General features: G+C 40.7%; 2 protein-coding genes across 3 annotated transcripts; one reads left to right on the forward strand and one right to left on the reverse strand.

Moving 5' to 3' along the window:
* Positions 1-8,536: 8,536 nt before the first annotated feature.
* Positions 8,537-8,989, reverse strand: CD1H11orf71 (chromosome D1 C11orf71 homolog). The gene has a single exon (XM_043579393.1). The coding sequence runs from the start codon at positions 8,987-8,989 to the stop codon at positions 8,594-8,596; it is 396 nt and encodes a 131-aa protein (XP_043435328.1). The 3' UTR covers positions 8,537-8,593.
* Positions 8,990-9,184: 195 nt separating this feature from the next.
* RBM7 (RNA binding motif protein 7) lies at positions 9,185-19,657 on the forward strand. Of its 2 annotated transcripts, XM_043579392.1 has the most exons (6): positions 9,185-9,419; positions 10,172-10,334; positions 11,210-11,297; positions 14,199-14,289; positions 16,117-16,482; positions 18,810-19,657. In XM_043579392.1, exons 1-5 carry the CDS (start codon positions 9,324-9,326, stop codon positions 16,477-16,479), a joined length of 801 nt encoding a protein of 266 aa, XP_043435327.1. In that variant the 5' UTR covers positions 9,185-9,323; the 3' UTR covers positions 16,480-16,482; positions 18,810-19,657. The 2 variants fall into 2 exon arrangements, with proteins under 2 accessions (XP_043435327.1, XP_043435326.1); XM_043579391.1 differs by having other exon boundaries at positions 16,117-19,657.
* The last annotated feature ends 5,305 nt before the right edge of the window (positions 19,658-24,962 follow it).

Here is a 24,962-nt window from a genome sequence, read left to right on the forward strand (position 1 = left end):
AGAGCATGAACGGGGGAGGGGCAGAGAGAGAGGGAGACACAGAATCGGAAGCAGGCTCCAGGCTCTGAGCCATCAGCCCAGAGCCTGACACGGGGCTCGAACTCACGGACCGTGAGATCGTGACCTGGCTGAAGTCGGACGCTTAACCGACTGCGCCACCCAGGCGCCCCATCCATCTTTTTAGTAGTATAAACGTCACCAAAAAAAAAAAAAAAAAGTATCAGCTATTAGATTTTGAAATTCATCAGTACAAATTCTGTGGAAATTTGTTTTCTCTCATTATAGAAGTACCCACAAAATACCCTCAATTGTCCCTTGGTCTGCAAAGTCTGAAATATTTACTACCTGGGTCTTTACACAAAAAGTTTGCCACCTCCTGTCATAGAATGATTATAAGGATTAAATAAAATAATCCTTGTGAATGTGGTTAGTAGCAACCTGGTATACAGTAACCACTCGTTTTTTTTTTTTTTCTTTACTCATCATCTGTTTTGTACATGTAAACTCTTTCCATGTTTTTAAAATTATAAAAAGGGACATTTTAAAGTGCATGAAATATTTATGTGCATAAATATTTGTCTACATCTTGGATTAGGATTTATCTTTAGGTTATATTTCTGGAGGCAGATTGATTCCATATTGAATCAAAACCTTTAAACAAAGCTTATTTTGTCTTGCCTTACTACTCTTACCTGCCCAGCAAACTGGATAATTTTAGACTGAAGGGACTACACTTCCTGCCCTTGCCTTCCTGGAATGCTCCTGGGGTTTGATTCCAAGGAAAGATAGTCTATGTGACGTTCATCCATTAATTCCTTTAACAGGCATTCATTAAATATCTAGTCTTTGGATAACAGAGACAAATGGATATAAAAATAAATTTGGACGTGTTTGTCTGCTTTCCCGGAGCTTCAGTGTGGGAGAGCATGTAAGACCCAGGTGATAGCTCTATCTCTGGAGGTAGGTGTGAAGTTTCTCCCCAGACACATGAATGGAGGATGAGGGAGGGGCTCCAAGGAACGGCAAAACCAAAGTGCTGTTAGATGGGGGATAAGCAGTTGCTAGCTAGACAGGACATCAGCTATTCACCACACTTTTCCAGCTCTGTGCATCAGTACAGTCCATGTTTTGCTAACCTGGTTAAAATGGGTGTGTCCATTGCAACGTAAAGAAACTTGACCAATCTAGATGGATACACGTTTAACTGGCAGAAAATGAGAAGTACAAACATTTTAGTTAAGGGGACAAGAATAGGCACAGACACAGAGGCAGAAAAGAGCAGCAACCACAAGGGCATATTATGAATAAGAAAGAAAGCTGGCCGTGTAGCGTGTTCAGATTATGGAAGGTCTTAAAGGTCTGTGTAGGGAGTGTGCAATGTTTTTTAAGAGTTGCATTCCTTCAGTTACTCTCAGGTCTTTGCGAAGCTTATTAAGGCAGTATTTTTCTCCTCCAATTTGGAAGAAGTGTATTTTTTTTAATTTTTAATGTTTTTATTTATTTTTGAGACAGAGAGAGAGAGACAGAGCATGAGCAGGGGAGGGGAAGAGAGAGAGGGAGACACAGAATCCGAAGCAGGCTCCAGGCTCTGAGCTGTCAGCACAGAGCCTGACGCGGGGCTCGAACTCACAGACCGCGAGATCATGACCTGAGCCCATGTCAGACGCCCAACCGACTGAGCCACCCCGGCGCCCCTAGAAGAAGTGTATTTTTAAGAAAGGCTGCCTTCACATACTCCAGTGAAGTAATAGCCAAGTAAGCCATTACATTTTTTTTCTTTTGTAAATAATCGCATTAAAAAATATATTACATTATTAGCATACTTAAGAGATAATTGCATCTACCTGTATTCCCCAGGGGATGTTCCTAATGCTTTTCCTTAGTAACAACGCCCGTCTTGATCCTCGTAGCTAGGGACTGTGCAGCCTCATGCCTGCCTCCCTCCTCCCACCCCACTCACCAAAGACCATGGCAGGTATCAGTCAGTCATCATATGGAATAAAGATGGGGTTGAACCTTATCCAACCATGAGTGGGGAAACCAACCAGTTTGCCTAATAACATTCTGGAAACTTACTAAATTCTTCCTCATTACATAAAAATCCATATCTAATACCCAGAGTGGGGAGCCAATGAAAGTTCTTAAGTGAGGCAGCGTATAGAATGATGTTTCTGTAGAATTGAGGCTCCTCATTGCAGTGCCTGGGTGGCTCAGTCTGTTGAGCATCAGACTTCAGCTCAGGTCATGATCTCGTGCAGTTCATGAGTTTGAGCCCCGAGTCGGGCTCTGTACTGACAGCTCAGAGCCTGGAACCTGCTTCGGATTCTGTCTCCCTCTCTCTCTGCCCCTTCCCCACTCATGCTTTGTCTCTCTCTGTCTCTCAAAAATAAATAAAAACATTTTTAAAAATTAAAAAGGAACTGAGGCTCCTCGGGAAGATAGGTAGTATGCAAAAATTTAAAACTTTATGGACAAATAAATTTGAAACACTGGTTAAAATGAACTTAAACAGCCTTTCTTTCTTTTTTTTTTTGTAAAGGAATTATCAGAATAGTTAACCTGTGATTATACATCATGACTCCCTGACAAGGTGGTAAAACATACACCACTCATCAAATTTATTGATTTTTTTAACGTTTATTTATTTTTGAGACAGAGAGAGACAGAGCATGAATGGGGGAGGGTCACAGAGAGGGAGACACAGAATCGAAAGCAGGCTCCAGGCTCCGAGCTGTCAGCACAGAGCCTGATGCGGGGCTTGAACTCACGAACCGTGAGCCGAAGTCGGACCCTTAACCGACTGAGCCACCCAGGCGCACCTATTGATTTTTTTTTTTTAATTTACATCTAAGTTAGCATATAATGCAATAATGATTTCAGGAGTAGATTCCAGTGACTCATCCCCTATGTATAACACCCAGTACTCATCCCAACAAATGTCTTCCTTAATGCCCCTTACCCATGTAGCCCATCCCACAACCCATAATCCCTCCAGCAACCCTCAGTTTGTTCTCTGTATTTAAGAGTCTCTTCTGTTTTGTCCCCCTCCCTGTTGTTATATTATTTTTGCTTCCATTCCCTTATGTTCATCTGTTCTGTGTCCTAAAGTCCTCATATGAGTGAAGTCACGTGATGTTTGTCTTTGACTGATGAATTCCGCTTAGCGTAATACCCTCTCGTTCCGTCCACATAGATACAAACGGCAAGATGTCATTCTTTCTGCTTGCTGAGTAATACTCCATTGTATATATACACCACATCTTTTTTATCCATTCATCCATCGATGGACATTTGGGCTCTTTCCATACTTTGGCTATTGTTGATGGTGCTGCTATAAACATGGGGGTGCACGTGCCCCTTTGAAAGAGCACACCTGTATCCCTTGGATAAATGCCTAGTAGTGCAATTGCTGGGTAATAGGGGATCTCTTGTCTTTTTACAATGAAGTATCTTATTTCTAGTGGAGGTTTTGTGGAAGACACTTTGGGAAACACTGAAGTAAAAACTGTGTGATCAGAGATATGCTTTAGGCTCATCAGCCTTGAGGCTATATACATTTAGGATGAAGTAGAAAGCCAGAGGCAAAGAAAACAGGTTAAATATCCAGGTAAATAAAATCCATGTGATGAAAGTGCTTACAGAAACATACATTGTGAAGATAAAATGGGCAGGACTTTGCTTTTGAACGATCATAGGTAATAAGGACAAGAAATAGGTGGTATGAAGTCATGGGTATTCAGACATACACTTGGTTGATAGGAAAATGAGAGCACTTTTCATGGAAATTGGTAGACAAAGGTGCACCTTAGCAGCCCCTGGATAGATTCACTGAAGGAAAGAAAGACAATTTTGCTTGCCAGACAGTTGAGCCTCTCTGACCATCACGAGTTCACTTACTCATCTTTCCTGTAGGACTTTGTTCCCTCCTTGCTTTTCTTTCCAAGTTACCCCTCTTACAGAGGCTTATCATGAAAGCTGGATACCGAGGGAAAACAGTCTCCTTGGCCTCCATTTTCTGTATCCCTAATCAGCATTCTTTTTAAGAGTTTTAGTGCTGATAGAGGAAGTAAGTATACGAATAAGACTCCACTTCGACACATGCTAGTCAGTTACCGAGTATGATATAATAAATATGGGACAATAGAAAACAGCAATTTACACTGGCTTTAAATTTTTTTTTAATGTTTATTTATTTATTTATTTTTAAATTTTCTTTAATGTTTATTCATTTTTGAAAGACAGGGACAGAGCACAAGCAGGGGTGGGGAGGAGAGAAAGGGGACACAGAATCAGAAGCAGGCTCCAGGCTCTGAGCTGTCAGCACAGAGCCGGACGCGGGGCTTGAATTCACGAACCGCGAGATCATGACCTGAGCCGAAGTCGGACGCTTAACCGACTGAGCCACCCAGGTGCCCCGTAATGTTTATTTTTGAGAGAGAGAGAGAGAGAGAGAGTGAGAGAGTGAGCGTTATCAGGGGAGGGGCAGAGGGAAAGGGAGAGCCTGCTTCGGATTCTGTGTCTCCCTCGCTGTCTGCCCCTCCCCAACTCGCACTCCGTCTCTCTCAAAAATAAACATAAAAAACTTTTAACTGGAAATGAGAACAGGATGAGATGTTTATTTTTGAGAGAGACGGAGTGCGAGTTGGGGAGGGGCATGAGGTATAATACATAGAATGACCATATTTACTGTGCAAAGCAGAATACCTGAGAATAGAAGAGGGTGCTCTCACTTATGCTGAGGTAACAGGCATAAATACTGTTCCAGGCAGACGGGTTGGACCATCTAATCATAGGAGGGGGTACAGCGCTAAATATGCCTTTAAAGCATATTTCTTAGCTTCAGGAAAAAGCTGGGATTTGTAAATGAAGAAACAAAAGCCTGGCATGAAAGTGCACGTGAGAAAAGGAACACCCAGAAGGAGTGACTTCATTTGTTGGTTTAGGTGTGGGGTCATCAGGAGTAGGGCTCTGCTTGAATAATGGTGCATATGTGCCAGAGGGGGTGGGGGGTGGGGCGGAAGAAAATAGTGTGGTTTACTGTGTTTTGTCTGACAAGAGAACCTTGTTCACATAAATGTTCCATCATTTTAAATCTGAGCCAACGAAAGTCTAAATTCTCCTTCTTAACATCTGCACTACTGTCCAAGTCACATTGTGTTCCTAGAGTCACAAAGACTGTATTATGGAAACGAGAACCAACATAACCCTCTGTTGATGAGATTATCTAGAAGCAGGGACGAAGTTTTCCCATGAGCAGTCCATGTCATTAAAACTGTTAGTGTACAAAATGAATTTTTAGTCAATAACAGTGGTTAAGTATAGCATGTTGTCATTCTAAAATAGATGCATCTTCCTTTATTTCTTTTCATGTTTATTTATTGATTTTAAGAGAGAGCATGTGCATGAGCAGGGAAGGGGGCAAAGAGGGAGAGAGAGAATCCCAAGCAGGCTCCACGCTGTCAGCACACAGCCCTATGCAGGGCTCAAATTCACAAACCATAATTGTGAGGTCATGACCTGAGCCAATATCAAAAGTCAGACGCTTAACCGACTGAGCCACCTGGGCACCCCAGTAGATGCATTTTCTAAGAGTAAAAACGGGTGGTTAAGTCGGTTCATTGGTGGGTGGTTCAGTTGGTTAAGCGTCTGACTTGGCTCGTCATGATCTTGCGGTTTGCGACTTCGAGCTCCATGTCAGGCTCTCTGCTGTCGGTTTGGAGCCTGCTTCAGAGCCTCTGTCCCCCTCTCTCAGAAATAAACATTAAAAAAAAAAAAGAGTAATACAAAAAGTCCACAAAATCAATACTTATGTAAGTTTTTAAAAAGTCATTATAGAGGCACCTGGTGGCTCAGTCAGTTAAGCGTCCAACTTCAGCTGAGGTCATGATCTCGCGGGTTGTGGGTTCAAGCACCCTGTCAGGCTCTGTGGCTGACAAGGGACTCCAATCCACAAACTGGGAGATCATGACGTGAGCCAGACAAAGTTGGATGCTCAACTGACTGAGCCACCCAGGTGCTTTTCCCATTTACAATTTTAATGTTTATTTTTTAGACATTTTTGTTTTTTTAAGTTTTTTTTTTTTTTTGAGAGAGGAAGAGAGAGAAGATGGGGGAGGGACAGAGAGAGAGGAAGAGAATCCCAAGCAAGTTCTTCACTGTCCACAAAGCCCTACACGGGGCTCGAATCCACGAACTGTGAGATCACCACCTGAGCTGGGATCTAGAGTTGGTCGCTTAAACAACTGAGCCACTCAGGTGCCCTGACATGTTTATTTTTTAAAGTACAGTATTATAGGGGCACCTGGGTGGCTCAGTTGGTTAAGCATCCTACTTCGGCTCAGGTCACGATCTCACGGACTGTGAGTTCGAGCCCCGCATCGGGCTCTGTGCTGACAGCTCAAAGCCTGGAGCCTGTTTCAGATTCTGTATCTCCCTCTTTCTCTCTCCTCCCCCACTCATGCTCTGTCTCGCTCTTCTCAAAAATAAATGTTAAAAAATAAAAATTAAAAAAATTAAAAAAATTAAAAATAAAAAAAAAGTAAAGTACAGTATTATAGGTTAAGTGGGGATGATCCTAGGAAGACATTTAATCCTGTTTCATACTTGATAGAATTTAGTCTCTATCTGAACTTTTTGGCTGAATTTATCTTACTTTGTGAGGTATTATTTTTCACTATTAGGCATCTGTAAGTTTTATGAAAACCTTCTTACCTTCAGTCTTAATTGTATTATTCTTCCCCAGTCTAAAACTCGTAAAATATAGACTTGGGACTCTCTTCTCAACCATAGATTTTTGTAATACCCAGTCTAAGGAAGGCACCCGTCATATATTATGAGTTAACTTTTTAGGTATGTAGAAAAGTGTTAGTTATACACTATCCTTGGGAGAATTGAGAAATAATTCTTTTGTATTGCATGGTTCAAATGAGGAACCTGGGTTGAACAGCTGCAAGCCTCTATCATTCACTAGCTGTATGATCTTGGAGACTTAACTTCATCTCTTCGTGCCTTGGTTTCTCAGCAATAAGATGAAGTATAATGTCTTTCTGGGCTATTGTGAGAAATAAAGGACATATATAAAGCTCTATCAAAATGGAGACATTATTGATCTTGTTCACCACTTTGTCTGACTGCCTTGTACAGGTAGCATCGGGCAGAGAGTAAGTTCTCAATATCTGAATAAAATGACTAAAAGCCCCTAGCACAATGCCTTACACATAGCTCTCAATAAAGGGCAGCCATTTTCCCTATGACCTGGTTTCCAGACCTCTCACTGTATTAATCACACTCTGATTTACCAACATTCTTCTTCAGACATGGTTCTAACAACTCAATACTGTATGGCGTGTGGCAATTTGGCTTTATCTGATCATAATGACAGAGGAGTCCACTGGGAAAAAGCTAGTCTACCTGCTTACATAGAGGTGGCACTTAAAAAGCCCACTGTCTCCCAATATTATCCTTTAAACCTTAGGAAATGGATGATGCAGAGAATAAAAATATCAAAAAATAAGGTGCAATCAACCAGGTAAGAGAAGAACCAGGATAGTACAGTGTCATGGAAAGTCATTGCTACTAGTATTTATTAAGGCTGCACCTAAGGAAGAGTCCGGTGTGGTGATTACTATTGGTTAGTCTCCCTATCTAGAGCACACTCCTTGATCCCTTTGACGGCCTGACTGTAAAGTTTGTCTACACTGCTCACCACTAGGAAGATGTTCAAATATTGCTGAACGGTTGAATGAGTGAAGACAAACAAGAACGTTTGAAGATGATGCTACAGTGAATAGATGAACAGCTTCTAATAAGGAAACTGTGAGACTAATGGTTTCCATCATTGGATTTGGGGACAACAGACTCAGGTCAAGGAAAGAATGCTAATAAAATCACAAATATAAATGTGAAAACATTTCGGAGCCTTTGGCAAAAACAGAAATGTAAATTGGCTTAATAATTTGAATGCGCAGCAAGGTTTAGGTTCGCTTTTGTTCTTAGTATGATTGAGATTGGAGTCTGTAGACATCCCTGAAGAAAAAGTGGAGGGAGATGGAAAAGGATTAAGGACTAGATAATAGGCTAAGCGTTGGGCCCTACGGAAGGATGAGCCAGGGTGGTAAATAAAAACTAAGCATTTCCTTTCCACCAACAAAAGTAAAGGTAATGGGAATAGTCTGGGGTATAGAGGTAGGCGGTTAGGGAAGCTCCCATGGCAAATCTCAAAGTAGGACAATTGGCGAGGAAGAGGAGAGAAGACTGGCAGAGCAATTTGGATCCTTTGTTGGGATGGAGTGCACAAGGGGAAACAAATGGTTGCTGACCTCTGGGAATGGTGGCTCAGCTTTGCGACTAAGAAAAAAAAAAAAGTCTCCTCTACCTTCTTCCTGATCTAATCATCCCGGCCGCTTTAAAACCATCGGAATAAAGCAGTAAGTAAAACTTTCCTCCGTATTAAGCCGTTATTAACAGGACTCCTACGTGTTTTGATATTAAAATTTAAATACATCTCTAAAAATAAGACTGCCATGGCACCACGAGAGGATTTGAGAGAGGCCTTGTTTACAAGCGGATCGAGGGCTGACGGGAGGTTTTCATATTAAGCCGAAAGACGGGCTGCGACAACACTCCCAACTGCAATCAGACGCTGCTGCAGCACACTCCTTAAGAGATCCAGTTTGACCGCGGGGGTCGGGTAAGGTGCGAATCTGGCATGACGGGAGCGGTTCCGCCCATCAGCTTCCCTTCCCTTTCTAAAGCGTGGCGGGCTGCGGCCGACCCCCGTCGCCCGACGGCTGTCGGCCCGAACGCTCTGCCGGACGGCCTGACGAGGAGCGGGTCCTGGAAGAACCGCCTCACGCCTGGCAACGAGGAAGCTGTCTCCAGAGACCATCGCCAGGGCTAAGGCAGACGGGTTGAGATCGCCGTGGGAAGCGCGGTAGGCCATCCTGCTCCTTTGATCGCCGGCCGACAGGGACACGTAGTTCAGGGCCATCTTCAAACACTGCCCGCAGTGTTTGTTACGTCCCTCCGTCAAGGTAGGCTCTTGGCGGCTACGCAGATCAGTCCAGCCGGTCTCGAACGCGACCCCCGCCTACAGGGGAAGCCGTTAACTCCAGCCGCGGCCGAGCGAGGAGCCGCCTTCAACCGGCGCTCTGCTCTCGAGCATGCGCAGCCCGCCCGCGCACGTCGACGCCAGCCGAGAGCGAGCGTGAATGACGTCTACGTCCGTGACGCCCGGGTCGACGAGGGCGTGGGGTTTCCGAGAGTGCGCAGTGAGTGCGGCGGCGGCGACCCTTCGGCCTTTTTAGGGAGGGGGCGACATTGCGATGGGGGCGGCGGCAGCGGAAGCGGATCGCACGCTCTTTGTGGGCAACCTTGAAACGAAAGTGACCGAGGAGCTCCTTTTCGAGCTTTTCCACCAGGTAAGCGGCCGACAGTCGGCTCTTCCTGTCGTTTATCCGGCTCTCTTATGGCTCGGCCCAACGGCCAGGCCCGCCTTCTTTTCGAAAGCTGGGTTGTGGGTCCCGGCGCCCGAAGGCTGGGCCGCTTGGGGCCGGAGGTCACTCTGGGAAAGTGACGCGCTCGCGGGGGGTCGCTTTGTGGAAAGAGCCCTGGTGAGTTCACGCTGAAGTGACTCATTGGTAGAGTACATTTTAATGGTGTGGTCATTTTCTGTTTTCCACGTAAGTTTTTTTTTTTTTTTAATTGCAGCATTAGAATATTTAAACAGACTCCTAAATACGCTGTAGAAAAGCAGACTTGTAGTGTTTCTGTGTTAAAATTTGCATTAAAATGTGTTAAAAATTCAGAGTATCCTTTTCTCTCCAGTTCTGTTCTCTAACAGCTGGTAACGATTGGTTAATCGGTAAAAAAGCGAATTTTTAGTCCGAGAAAACCGGACTAGTCTTGATAAACCGTTACGTGGAGTGAGAAAATGATGGATGTTGGTCGCCCTGTTAAAAAGTCATAAGGTACTCTGAAATGTAAATTGAGTGACTGCTTCCAGTTCCTTATGGTCTTCCTTCCCCCACATAAATTAATCAAGTGTTTGGTCGTAGCTGTAGGATCTTTAACCGAGGTGGAAATTCTTGTGTGTCCATTTTTTAGACTTTCTGATTGCATTTTTGTTGTTTTTCATCTTTGCAAAATTCGAGATTTTTCTTTCCGTCTATAGGCTGGGCCAGTGATAAAAGTGAAAATTCCGAAAGATAAGGATGGTAAACCAAAGCAGTTTGCATTTGTGAATTTCAAACATGAAGTGTCCGTTCCTTATGCGATGAATCTGCTTAATGGAATCAAACTGTTTGGGAGGCCCATCAAAATTCAGTTTAGATCAGGTAACTATTCAGTGTTATTGTTTGGGGAGAGGGTCTTTTTGTTTGTTTGTTTCTCAGTTCTTTGTTTTTAATTTTGTTCAATTTTAAAGAACCTCTTTTTAGATGAAAATACTTCAAACTTGGCGGATAGTAAACTATATATCCCTGAAAATAGGTAACATTGACAACATGGCTTTTGAAAGTTGTCATTTAAAAAAATTTTTTTTTTTCAACGTTTATTTATTTTTGGGACAGAGAGAGACAGAGCATGAACGGGGGAGGGGCAGAGAGAGAGGGAGACACAGAATCGGAAACAGGCTCCAGGCTCTGAGCCATCAGCCCAGAGCCCGACGCGGGGCTCGAACTCACGGACCGCGAGATCGTGACCTGGCTGAAGTCGGACGCTTAACCGACTGCGCCACCCAGGTGCCCCATGAAAGTTGTCATTTTAAAATTGAGTTTGGGTTAGTGAAGAGAATGTAAACTTTGGTGTTAGAATGACTTGGGTTTGGGTCCTTGCTCTGAAAGGAAAAAGGATTATTTTCTGAAAACGCTTTTCCTAGCTGCTTTGTAATTCACATTTACAAATTTTGATTCTGGATCCTGATGAGGGTGAAATTTTCTGTGTATCCAGTCTCAGAATTTAGTGTGGGGATCAGAATATTATGGCCGGATTGGATATTTATACATTGGATAATACCTTGTTTGGAGCCCTTTGTTTTGGAAGTGTCTGGTATTGAACACATACGTTTTACTCTGATGAAATTGTAAAGCAGTCTTACTGTAATTTGAGGTTTTCTTTTGTAGCCTCTGACTACATGATTTGGGGTAGGGGAGACATAATTTCAACTTAAGTTTTCTACCAATAATTTCTCAATTTTTTTTTTTTATTTTAGGAAGTAGCCATGCGTCACAGGATGTCAGTGTGTCATATCCCCAGCATCATATTGGAAACTCAAGCCCTACCTCTACATCTCCTAGCAGGTAGTATCTTACACCTATTGTTAAAATCATTTGTCAGAAATTTTCCTAGGTAGCGATCCCGAAACGCACAATGAATGATTTGTTTCCTTCTTTAAGCTCCTTCTTCTTCATTCTTCTGCTATATTATTTGTATGTTGACTTATAATTAGGTATAATTAGGTTTCAAGGCGATTATAGACAGACACGTATGTATAGTACCCCTAAAACGGATGCATACGTTAACTATATGTTCATTTGGAAAGACATACTCACACATATTTTTGTACATAACTGAAAGAAAACTTCTCAGAACATTACTTAGCTCGTATTATTTTCACTATACTCTATTTTCTAATCTATTTCCTTTAAAAAATTTAAATTAGTTTTGACCACCAGTTGGTTGTTAATTGCAGGTTAAAAATAACTGTCTAGAAACAGACTAGTGGACTAAGCATTTGTAGAATTGGATTCTAGGTGTGCTTCCCCCGATTGCATAATCTTGAGATAGTGTCATTTCTCTGATCCTGTCTTTCCATTTGTCAGGAAAAGCTGACTTGACTGATGTCTAGAACCTCTTCTAGTTACTAAGGGTTAGAAAAAGATCCCGTATTTACATAAATAATTTTATTTGCGCTAGGAAAGCCGATATTTCACCAGGGACAGTTTTTTCCTGGATTATCCACAGAGTTACTCTATCAATCATAATGGGCTTCACTTAAGGAAGAGTTAGCAAATATGTGTCAGGTTCTTCAGCTCCTTTGCATTTATGCTCTCGTTTCTCACGGCAGTCTTATGAGGTAGGGATTATTGTTAGTTCTACCTTATATGTGAAGAAAATGAGGATTGGAGGTTAACTTGCTCAAGTGTGAACTGTTCGTAATAGTGGACTGGGATTGAAACCCAGGCATTGTGACGAAGCCTTTAGGATAGGCTGCCTAATGGAGCCTACAAGTCTTCATGAAGATAGGTGTATGTTTCGTGACTACCTGTTTGATAAGTCCTCTAGAGAAAGAGTAGAACATGCTTGGAGAAAAGATCCAGCAAGGAGAGATGAGATAAACGAATGAGGAACTAAAAGGGGCCAACGTACCTAGATCACAATGAATGAGAAATGGAGAGTAGCAGATGGTGTTGGTGCAGTAGAAGAGGTGAGACGTTATAGGGTCTTTCTTCTAGGCCATAGTTAGAAATTGGGAACGTTATCCTAAAAACCGTCAAAGGATACCAAAATGTTTTCAGTAGGACAATAACGGGAACAGGTTTGTATTTTAACAATTTGTTTGGTTGCTGTGGGAGAACAGATTAGGGGGGACGAGGCTGAAAATAGACCAATGAGGAAACTGTTGGTAGCAAAGTATTGGCATTAGTTGTAAGATAGCAAGGAAGTTCCTGGGATGATGTTGATGGTTTGGATTAGGGCGGTGCCAATAGCTGGGGCACAGTGGCTTCGATATGACAAGATGACTAGATAGCAAAGTTGCGAGAAAGAATAGTGTACAAAGGGTGCCATCTTCACATCCTTTCTTGCAAACTGAAATTGTGTTTAAATACTTCTCAGCACATCCGGAACTTGAAGCATCTCAAACCACTTTTGTAGAAGCTTCAAAGGTATCTCAGGTGGAGGAAAAATGAGTTTTTAACTCCCTCAGAATTCTCTTTGGGAAAAAATATGCAAGTAAATGACTTGTTTTTAATTTAAGGCTAGAACATAATCGTTTTTATAGTCTTCTTATAAGGAAAATTATACTTTTTACCCCTTTAGCATATGGATATATAACTAACTCAAGAAAACCCAAAATGGGGAGTGGCTGGGTGGCTCAGTCAGTCAGTTGAGCGTCTGACTCTTTTGCCTCAGGTTCTAATCCCAGGGTCATGGGATCGAGCCCTGTGTCAGGCTTCACACTGAGCATAGAGCCTGTTTGAGATGATCTCTCTCCCTCCGTCCCCCCGTCCCTCCGTCCCTCCGTCCCCCCGTCCCTCCGTCCCCCCGTCCCTCCGTCCCCCCGTCCCCCCCTGCTCACACACATGCCCATGCTTGATGTTTCTGACTTTCTCTCCCTCAAAAAAAAAAAAAACAAAAAAAAAACACAACACAATGAAAAGATCTAAACTATGAGGCAAATCAATTAGTGATATGATTCTAAATATTTTAAAATACTTGCTAAGTGAGTTTTTCTGTAGAGTAAGCTTCCTTTTTAGGAGGTGGGGAATAAGATATAAGTCCATGAAATTAATATCCTATTTATGTTACAGAACTCTTAATTCCTTGTTCTCCCAGATCTATTCCTCTTCCCTGTCTCAGTAAATGTGTGTGTAATTGCTCAAGCCAGAAATCTGCATTTTTATCCTTAATTTTTCTTTTTCCTTCATCTGTCATATCTAATTAACCAAATCCTTTTCGTTTCAGTTTTCAGCCTAAGCCTTTGTGCTAGTCCCGGGATTGACGTTTTTTTTTTTTTTTTTCTTCTATAAAGGCCACATACATGTTTCAGGCATTGCAGGCCATTGTAACGATACATAGAAAATACAGACACAAGAGTGTTACAAAAACCGGATTGGCCCATAGGCTATATAGCTTGCTCACCCCTGTGCTCGTTCTTCCTGCAGCTGGAATGTTTTGCCTCCAGGTGATCTTGTTACTCAGTTTTCACTTCAAATGTCTCCTTTTTAGAAAGGCCATCCCTGACCAGCGAGCTAAAATAGAACTCCTGTCTCTCACCTTACTTGCTTTTTAGTCGACTATTCATAATAACACTTGGAACAAGGTAAATTGTCTTACTCTCTGAGTCCTTCCCTGATCTATGAGAGCAGATACCTTGTTTTTCTTGTTCATTCCTACCTTTGGGACCTGTGTCTTGCTCATGATTAGTATGTAGTAAATATTTGTTAAATGAATGATTATATGTTGTTTTTCTTTCACAGGCATGAAAGGACTGTGGATAACATGATTCCATCAGCACAGATAATTCAGAGGTCTTTCTCTTCTCCGGAAAATTTTCAGAGACAAGCAGTGGTAGGTTGATTTATCAACTTGACTTGGTAAAAAAAAAAAAACAAACCAACCAAAAAACAACAAAAAAGCACGGCAAAACACTTAGATTGAAATGTTCAAATAATTCTTAAGTAATGTCCTAAGTTTTCGTTAGACTAGCATGATCTTTGTAGATTGATTACTCATTTTAGTTTTCACTGGGCTGAAGTACATATTTAAAAGATTGAAGATAAATAGAAGGGCTGTGTTTCACATTTGTATTTTTCTTCATGCATTGTTGTGGAGGTGGTGTGTTTAAAAGACAGGAAATTTATTCTCTGATGTTCTTGTAACCTAGGCTGAAGGACTTACTAGCATATGCTCTCTTTGATGCTTGTAACAGTAATTGAATATATTGGAGTCTTCAGACCATCTTCCTCTTGCTTTCCATTTTTTCTGTAATATGAAGCTGTGAGACTAGGCTTAAAATCCTTGATATGTTTTACTGTTCCATCTTTGTGTCCAGTCCTTCATTTTTCCATTTTGTCGTCACGTCCTTTATTTGTTTCTTTTTCTTGAATTCGTTTCTTCTTTTTTTCACTGCCCAATCACAAGCATGGCTTATGACCCCTTGACCTTTTGCAGGCCTGCAAAATAAAAATAGAAGATTGAAATAAGGTAAAATTGAGCTCAGTATAAAGAGATGTCCACTTTTATGTACATACCACGTATTTTTCTCATTTTGCTGTAGGCTGTTGAAAAAAAATGATCACTGGTTTATAAGCTATCTGCAGGCAGAATTTGGGGGACCACTGGTCTAGTCAGTTCGTACTTGTCTCCATTTTCTCCTCACTGGTCCATCTTACACACTTGTTTGAAAATTATTGTAACTCTGTTTTGCTTATCTTCCTGTTAATTTGACTTTCCATCTTGTAACATAAAGTCAGAAGTCTCTAGCTTAGTTATTAGGTACTCCAATCATCTGATGCCAATAAAGCTTTTTAGCCTAATTGTCCATTAATCAGTGCTTGTGAGGTCTGTAACCTCTCTCAGAGTTACTTGCTCTTCTGCGAACACATTCTGTTTCCTTGTTATCTTTGTGCAATTTCCTTTCCTTGATATACTTCCCCCTTAAAATATTCTATCCATGTTTTTTTTAAAAATTTTTTTTTTTCAACGTTTATTTATTTTTGGGACAGAGAGAGACAGAGCATGAACGGGGGAGGGGCAGAGAGAGAGGGAGACAGAATCGGAAACAGGCTCCAGGCTCCGAGCCATCAGCCCAGAGCCTGACGCGGGGCTCGAACTCACGGACCACGAGATCGTGACCTGGCTGAAGTCGGACGCCTAACCGACTGTGCCACCCAGGCGCCCCTCTATCCATGTTTTTAATACTCAGGTCCTATGCCACCTTCGTGAAGCCTTTCCTAATGATACTGAGCTCTTGACTCTGTGTGTGTTCATCAGACAGTGATTTACATTATCATCATTTGTATGACCTCTTCCCTTCTATGTTTTGTTCTTGAGGGCAGGGAGTAGTAGGGGTAGTCATAGAGGTGGGGGGGAGCGGGTGCCTGGGTGGCTTCGTTGGTTAAGTTTGCGACTTCAGCTCAGGTCATGATCTCTCATTTCGTGAGTTTAAGCCCCTCATTGAACTCTCTGCTGTCAGCACAGAGTCCGCTTTGGATCCTCTGTCTCCCTCTCCCTCTTTCAGAAATAAACGTTTAAAAAAAAATAGTAGTTATGTACAAATATGTTGTAGTTGTCCATTGGAATGAACAGACTTTGACTTGTTTAACCTAAGATCTACCTGGGCAGGTGGATCTACTAAAAATATTTGTAGTTAACATTTCCTTCTTTTTCTCTTAGATGAACAGTATTTTGAGACAGATGTCGTATGGTGGGAAATTTGGTTCTCCACATCTGGATCAGTCGGGATTTTCCCCATCAGTTCAGTCACATAATCCTACTTTTAACCAGTCTTCAAGCTCCCAGTGGCGCCAGGAGACGCCATCCTCACAACGTAAAGTCAGACAGAATTCTCATCCCTACATCCTGGACAGACATTATAGCCGTGAACAACGCTACACTGATCATGGGTCTGACCATCATTACAGAGGAGGCAGGGACGACTACTTCCATGAAGATCGGAATCCTGATGGCTGGAGCCACGATTATGAAAACAGAAGAGACAGTAGTAGAGATGGAAAATGGCGTTCGTCTCGACACTAACAAGTATTAAAGGACGATGTTTTTATAGGGTCATTCTAGGTCCCTTTGGCTGAATTGATCTGGAGGTGTTTTGTTAACTTTACAGAGCAGCTTTACAAGTTGCCACATTTCTTTATAAAATTTTTAAAACCTATAGCTGCAGTCTAATACAGAAATAAGAATTGTGGTTCCAGTTTTATTACGTTAATAACCTTTCACCTCAGGGTTTTATGAAGAGGAAAGGGTTTTATGCAAAAGAAAGTGCCACAGTTTCTAATCATTTTAGACAATTAACGAAGGGATGTGTTATATGGATTGGTTGTATTATAAAGCAGATATTTTAATTATCTGTTATCTTTTTGTATTGCAAGAAGTTTGTTGTCAGTGAATCAGATTTTGGTGTATATAATAGAAAACATTCAAGTTTTGATAGTCTGAAATGACTGTCAGTATTTTGTTGATAAAAGAAAGTAATTTCAGTGACTCATTTTACTTAAAACTTATTGGGGTTTTAAGGGGATAAATCATATTTGACTTCTTAGAGAATTTTTAGTGTAAGTTCTGTGACATGCTCATTTGAGTTTTACTCTAATTGAACATAAAATTGTAAATCTGTACATGCTGTCTTATTCTGAAAATTTTTAAATTTACTCATTAAATCATGTTTGATGTATAACTGAAGTTAACTCAGGAAGTTAAATATCTCTAAATGTATTTTTTTACGTTAAAAAAATACAGTGTTAATATAAATCCCCTTTTCAGGAATAACAAAAATGTAAAAGCAGAGGTAAAATGGTAAAATGTTTTACTGAAGGTATTCTTTTTGCAAAAAGAAGGTTCATGAACCGTTTAAGTGCTGCCTCTGTTACTCAAAACTTTAAAAACTTTAACATTTTCAAAGTGCCCAGGACATGTGTACATGGGTATGTTTTATTGTGGAGATTGTACAGATTGCTTTTTTGTTTGAACGTTGGAAACAATTTAAACTTTTTCTGATTTAAAAATTTTTTAATCTTGTTTAACAAAATTGTGTATCAAGATGCTGTTTCCCATTTATTGTAGAACTTGTTTATAAAAAATCATTCCTTGAAAAATTTTGATCCTTTTTAATATTAGTAACCACAGCATTTATACTGTGTTCTTTCTTAATATATTGAAAACCTAAAAAAGAGTGTGTCTTATTTTTTTGACATTACTAACTTTGGAGACCATGTATACAAAGTTAGCAACATACTTTTATTCAGCGATGGCCTCGTGTTAAGAATGTTGGTTCTTAGAGCATCCTGAAATATTCCTTTTGTACATATTGAAATTAATATTTTAGAATCAGATTTTCAGTGATCTGGGTTATGGTTCTTACCAGTTACGAACTGGTCACCCTCCTTAGTCTCTGGGAGTTCACGTACTCTCAGGTCTTCCCTGTGTGTAAATGCATGCCGTTTTCCGGTAAGTGGCACTATTGACTCCGCATGGTTAAAAGTTTGTTTGCTTACACAGTTTAATAGTAGAAGGATTTGTTTGCAGTGAGCTTGTTCTCCAGTATCTTACCTACGTGAATATTTGGTAGCTTATAGAGATTAACGAAGATTAGTACTGCTTTATTGCAAGGTATCTCTGGGTCCGATCCTTTCATATTGATTCATAGGTAATCCTGGTTCAGGGTAATCTTTTTTAATGATTTTAATGACGGGGCACACCCCTTAGGAGGTTCCAGTGGATCTCTTTCACTTCAATCCCACCCAGTTGAAAGTAACCATACTAATAAATGTACTGGGTGAAGGGACAGAATGAGATGGTCCCAACAAATTGGACATAGTTGGGGAGCTCGTTCACCCAGGCTTGAGAGCTACAGTAGAAAGGAAGAGGTGTTTTTGTGGGAGCACGGTTTCTCCCCAAGGGTGTGGCACGAAATACCACTCTGTTCTGTAACGAAGTGTTGGGTAAATGTGCAGTACTGACATGGTGTAACCTTCTCTTGGAGAGTGGCAACACCATAAAGCTTCTGACAAGTCCTGCAGTAAAGAAAGCTTTATACCTAGTATTCCAAAATTTTTGACCCTTATTTTACCCTTTTGTACATAACACATATTAATATACTAAGACCTCTAAAGAATCTGACCCCACCCTTCTCTATCAAATCAGTCAATATTTTTGGTACCACTTTCCAGCTCTGTTGTGTAGGCCCATATCCCTCACACCTACTGCCTACATGCTAGAAGGGGCAATCCTCTTCCAGGATTATTCTATCAGCACCCTACTGTAGCAGTTTATGTATTCCAATAGTACCCTGTATTTCGCTTGTTGTAGCCTTATACTGTGTTACAATTTTCTTTTTATTTGTATCTCTCTAGAAAGTTCCATGAAGGCAGAAACCATATCTTACCAGTGAATTCTCAGTATCCAGTACCTGGCATTAAATTACTTGGTAAATTTTTGAAGAATGAATGAAAGAATGTTTGTCAGATAATTGAATTAAAAAAGGAGGGTTAATCATAGTAGTAGTTTTTTTTTTTTAATAGGTTTCCTAACCATGAACCATCATTGCATCCTGTTATAAAAACTCTGTATTACAATATATTGTGCCTTTAATACACTCTAGAATTCTATTTGCTTTCCAAAAGTGTTAAGGTTTTGATCTGTATTCATGAGGTTTTCTTTTAAAAATTGTTTTATTATGTTGGTTTGGTTTTGGAATTATGGTTCTGCTAGCTTTATAGAATGAGTTGGCAAGCTTATCTTGTTCTATGCCCTGGAAAGAAAATTGAAAAATCTAGGAATTAACCTGTTTCTTTAAGACTTGTTAAACTCCTTTGTAAAACTCATTTCTTAGAAGTAACTGGTTTTTTCTCCCATTTTTTGTTTTGGTTATCAGTCTATCCGTATTTCCTACTTTCTCAGGAATCAATCTGAATAATTTATACCTTTCTAAAAAAAAAAAAAAACCCATTTTCCCTGTCTTTCCAAATTAATTGACAGTTGTACATGGTATTTCTTACAATTTTTGTTAAATTCTATCTGCGGTTATAGTTGTTTTAGTTCCTGACATATTTTACTTTCCCTCCCCCATCTTCATTAGACTCACTGTGCTGTTATACATTGTGCATTTATTTATGTAAAAGCAACATGCCACATTGTTTCTGTTTTTGAAACCTTCCCTTTTAAAGAGATCAAAGTAAAAATTATATATGATTCCGACAGTTAACCATTTCTGGAGCTCTTTGGTCCTCCGTGTACATCCATCTGGTATCTGCTTGGAAGTTTTTGGGATATGTCTTGTGCAGCCTTGCTGGTGATGAATTCTTGTAGCTTTTGTGTCTGAAAAAGTATATTTCATCTTTGTGTTTGAAATATCTTTTTGCTGGGTATAGAATTCTAACTTGACAGTTTTTCCCCCCTTCTGATATTTTAAAAATGTGGCTCCACTGTCCCCCTGCTTGCATTTTTTCCTATAAGAATACTACTGGCTAGTACATAATGTGTCATTTTTGTCTGGCTGGTTTTGAGCAATTGGATTATAATGTGCCTTAATACAGTTTTCTTCATGTTCCTTTTGCTTGGAGTTTTTTGAGATTCATGGGTCTGCGGGTTTATAATTTCAATCAAAATTGGAAAGTTTTGGCCATTGTCTGAAAAAAAATTTTTGTCCTCACTTTCCTCTTTGGAAGTTTCAACTACGCTTAATACGAGACTACTTAATGTTATCCCATAGCTCACTGATGTGTTGTATTTTTTAAATTTTGTTTTCTCTGTGTATTCATTTAGATAGTTGTATTACTAGGTCCTCGAGACCACTTTTTCCTTTTTTTTTCCCCCCTGCAGTGGCTAGTTAGCAATTAATTCCAATATAATCTTCATCTTAGATGTTGTAGTTTTTCTCTCTAGAAGTTTGATTGCCGTCGCTTTTCTTCTGATTGGTACTCTGTTTTTTTTTGTCTTCAGCTTCATGAGGTACAATTGACAACATTGTAGTCTATTTAAAGTATAGAGCACGATTTGATACACATTGTGAAAGAGTCCCCCCAGTGAGTAAATTAACACATGACTTTTGGATCTTTTTTTTTGTATCTTCACTATCTTTACTTAATTTTTTCAACAATTGGAATAAAGTTACAGTAATTTTTAATGTCCTTGCCTGCTAATTCTAATATTTTTGTCAGTTCTCCGTTGGTTTCTGTTCACTCCCGTTATTGGATGTGTTTTCCTGCTGCTTTTGCACACCCTGCAATTTTGACTGGTTGCTGGGCAATAGGGATTTTACCTCATTGGATACTTGATAGTTTGTATTTCTGTAAATATTCTTGAGCTTTCTTCCGGAACACACGTAAGTTATTTGTAAACCATTGTAGCCAGGACATGATTTAAGATTTGTTAGGATTTCACAACTATTTAGGATTAACTCCCCCATTACCAAAGCCAAACTCTCGAACACTGTAACAGATGCAAACACTGTAACACATGCTTGTGAATTACGAAATGTTTCAGTCTATCTAGTGGGAACAGATACTATTCCTGGTCCTCTGTGAGTGCTGAGTAGTAGTCCCTCTAATTCTCTGGGGCAATTCTTTTCCCAGCCTTAGATAGTTTCTTCAAACCTGTATGCTGATCTCTACTCTCATGAATACTGGAGGAAACCGGCAGATGTCAGAGTTTTCTCCTGGGCACCTTAACCACGTGCAGTCCTGTGTACTAGACGTTGTAGCTGCCTTGGTTTCCTGAGACTCTCCTGGAGTTTGCCAGGCTTTGCCTACCTCGCCCCCAACCACACTGCTGCCTGGAAATTGCCTCAAGGCAGCAAGCTGAGGCAATCTTAAGGCTCACCTCATCTGTCTCCTGCTCCTGAGGATCGCTGTCCTTTCCACCTGACATCCACTGTTTTGTGTTTTTTTCTTTGTATTGGTTGTTCAGGCAGGAGGGCAAATCCAATCCTTGTTACCCCATCTTGACTGGAGGTGGAAATTAAGTCCTGGGTTTTGACACGTAGTGTACTCACCATTCTTCATGTTAAATGGTCAGTATTTTCATGTTTGATTTTTCTTTCTAACTTGAGTTATTTAGTTCCTTTTTAAATTTCTAATTGATTTTTTTCCCTTCTATTGTGACTTTTTATAGCCTGTGAGAGAGAACATGGCCAATGTGATAAAATAAAAAACAAATAGAACAAACTTGTAGAGATAAAACCCGATCACTAGCTGGATGATCACAGGCTTTTTTTTAGGTTTCCCGGCAGTGAGCTAACAGGGCTGACCCACGGCCCAGGCACACCTGTCCCAAGGCTGCGGAGGAGAACTTGGAAGGCACACCCATCCTCCTTGGCTGGCCCTTCTGCCTGTGAGTTCCATCCTGCCCTGTGGGACACCCGCCAGGTGTTCGCCTAAAGGTTTCTTTTCCAATTTTTCTAATGGTTCCATGCATGTGTGAAAAACAATGATTTTCTGTTTCAAAACTCTGCCTTGACAAAATTATCTCTTACCTGACAAAACGTGTAAATCAAAAATGTCAGAATGAGGAGTTATTAAAAAAATTAAAATGCATGCATATTAATTTAATACACATAAGTATACATTCACTTGCCAATCTTTTGATGTGGAGCCAAAGCCCTTTCCTTATATCTAGGTATGCTAATTGGAGGTTAGTGGCTGTTCTTGCATAAATCACTACCAGATTGCATTGCCTATAATTTCCATTTTGAGTTTTCTCATAGTGGAAAGCAGTTGCAGAGAAACTTGTGAAGGATTCAAGTTTTCTGTTTCTCCTCAACAGTTGTCTTGCTCACACTTAATCTCAGCAAGTTCTTATAATGATTTATCCTTCCTGAATCTTTACAAAGTAATTCAACTGGTTTTCTAGAAATTTTTATGTTCTACATTCGTATTCGTATTTTATATTCATCCATATTCTTATTCATCCGTTTATATCATGTTTAGGTTGAGAATTTGCATTAATGAGCACTAAACTTAAGCAGGTTTGGAACAACTTAACTGGTAAGAGGAAGCACGGGTGAACTTCTAGGAGTGGCTGACCAGTCCCTAGGCTGCAGCATGTCAAGGACGCAGACATTTATTACAGAAAGAATAGGGAACACCAGTGAATCCAACAACTCAGTTAAGTGGAATCAAAGCAGAGAAATGTGCTAATTTGGTAGATAAGTTCTGTTAATTATATGTTTCAAATCCTACATGTTTTTCTCTTCTTGACCTCTTAGTTCTGAAAGAGATGATTCTAATTTATGATGTTCTCTGAGCAATGTATCCTGAAGTGGGTATGTATCCTGAAGCTATTCTAGATACAAAATGAAGCATGACGTTCCTTCACCGTGTACTGTAACTGTTATCAGTGTAAATATCCTCAACCCATTCTCCTGCTATTAACTTTGGGTTCTCTTCTGGTTCATATTGCTATTTCACACCTCCATTTTTCTTAGTATTAGCCAGCTATGTCTTTGACTATTACTTTTGAATACCTCTATGTCACTTGATTTTAGGCATGCCTCTTATAGTAAGGGATGTTTTGATTTCTTCCTTCTATACTTCCTTGCATAGGTATGTTTCCGGGATTGATCCCCTTTTCTTTCCCCCCACCCCCTTTCTTCTAGGGTAGCATTTAATAACTCTGGATACACACTGGCATCACCTAGGAGCCTTTCAAAAAAAACAACTTAATGCCTAAACTTTACCCCAGAGCCTCAGGGAGGAAGCATGGTATCAATATTTTTTAAAAGGGTCTGGTATAAAGTCAGGATTGAAAACTGTACTGTCACACTATTTCTATTCCTGTAGTGTATCCCTGTACATTCTCATCAATCATATTAAAGTTTATAGGTGTTTTTTTTTTGTTTTTTTTTTTTATCAGACAGGCTGAAACAGTTGCAGCAGTCAAGGTAAAATCAGAGTGATAAAGTATAAGGGACTTGTTGTAGAGATTTAACCTTAAGCAACTGTGATCGCTGGTGGAAAAATCTGTTGCCCTGCATCTGGTGTTGGGCCTGAAGTCATGGTAAGTCAGCCAGATCAGCAGCTGGGAAGAAAAGCTGAACAAGAACAGGAGCAGGGACAAACCGGAGAGTGGTAGAAAACAAACACGGAGCTTGCATCTGTCTCTCGTTACCCTGCCTTAGTTGACTTGGACGATGCCTGCAGGTGTGGCTGGCACTCTCGGCCACAGAACTGCACGTATCTTTGGCCCAGGACTCAGAGAAGTTGGAGGACATGTGGCAGAACCTGGAGGAGCCACAGCCTGGGCGCTGCCCCACGCCAACAAGGTGAGCCAGGAGACCAGCAACAATGTGCATGAGGTACCACGGTGCCTGGCACCCTCCTCTAATCTTCTGGAATGTAGAAAATATGGCTGCTGTTTTCCTTACGAGGTCCAAGTCTCAAGCAAATTTCCCTTGCGGTCAAAACCGCATTGCAATTCGAACACTCTCTGCCTGGACTTAGGCTAAGAGCTTGTTTCTCTAGAGACTGTCCTCACTTCAGACACTAGCTACAAGCTCAGGGATTCCTGGGCCATAACTCCTGACCAATCTGCTACAAATTCAGGGGTTCCCACTACTCCCTCATGTCTGATAATTCACGAGAATGACTCACAGGACTCAGCTAAGAGCTATGTTTATGGTTGCGGTTTTATTATAGCAAAAGGATACAAATCAGAATGAGACAAAAGAGGAGACACCTAGGGTGAGGTCTGAAGGGTCTCCAATAAGGCTTCCGTGTCCTCTCCCCCTGGAGTCAGAACGCATCACCCTCCTGGCACATTACCAGGCAGGAAGCTTATCCAAGCTTTGTGTCCAGAGTTTTTACTGGGGCTTCGTGACAGAGGTATGATTGATTGCATCCTTGGCTGTGCGATTGAACTCCATCTCCAGCCCTCTTCTCCCCCAGGAGTTTGGACTGGTATCAATTTGGCTCAGAGCCTCAACTCCAGTCGCCAGGCTGATCTTTCCAGCATGGCCAGCCCCGATCCTGAGACTATCTAGGGGCCTCCCATGAATATGAAGGATGCTGTTCTCACTTGGGGAATTCCAGGGATGTGGAGAGGCTCTCTCCCAGGTACCAGGAACAGAAGCCAGTTGAAATCTTCACTGCAGAGCACCAACTCTAAATGGAACTAGACAGGGGAGGCTATTCTGGTTGACACAGTGCAAAACCATCACAACAGGATGATACCTGACCCCCTTGCTCCCCACCAAGAAAACACCTGTGGAACACTTTCCCTTTCCTTGCCACGTCTCTCCTACCATGAGCATACAGACCACCTTCCAAGCTCAATCTCTCGGGTTTTAGTTTCAGACTGCCATTACTGTTTAAACATTTTATCTTCTCTCTAAGGTCATATTTCTCAACTTCTTTATTATGTATTATACTATATTATAGCTTTTTAGAACTACGAAGTTATTTATTATACTATATAATAAATTAGCTTTTTTTACCTTATACTTCTAAAGAAGAAAGCAACATTACTTGGCAAATTTATTTTTTATTTTTATTTAAAAAATTGTTTTTAAT

The sequence above is a fragment of the Prionailurus bengalensis genome, chromosome D1 (genome assembly GCF_016509475.1).
Source record: "Prionailurus bengalensis isolate Pbe53 chromosome D1, Fcat_Pben_1.1_paternal_pri, whole genome shotgun sequence".
NCBI classification, from domain to species: Eukaryota; Metazoa; Chordata; class Mammalia; order Carnivora; family Felidae; genus Prionailurus; species Prionailurus bengalensis.

Bases quoted from the DNA above. Each gene is read 5' to 3' on its own strand.
- CD1H11orf71 (XM_043579393.1), bottom strand. From the start codon at position 8,989: ATGGCCCTGAACTACGTGTCCCTGTCGGCCGGCGATCAAAGGAGCAGG.
- RBM7 (XM_043579391.1), top strand. From the start codon at position 9,324: ATGGGGGCGGCGGCAGCGGAAGCGGATCGCACGCTCTTTGTGGGCAAC. The intron at 9,420-10,171 runs GTAAGCGGCCGA...TTCCGTCTATAG, and splicing joins TTTTCGAGCTTTTCCACCAG to GCTGGGCCAGTGATAAAAGT. The intron at 14,290-16,116 runs GTAGGTTGATTT...TTTTTCTCTTAG, and splicing joins ATTTTCAGAGACAAGCAGTG to ATGAACAGTATTTTGAGACA.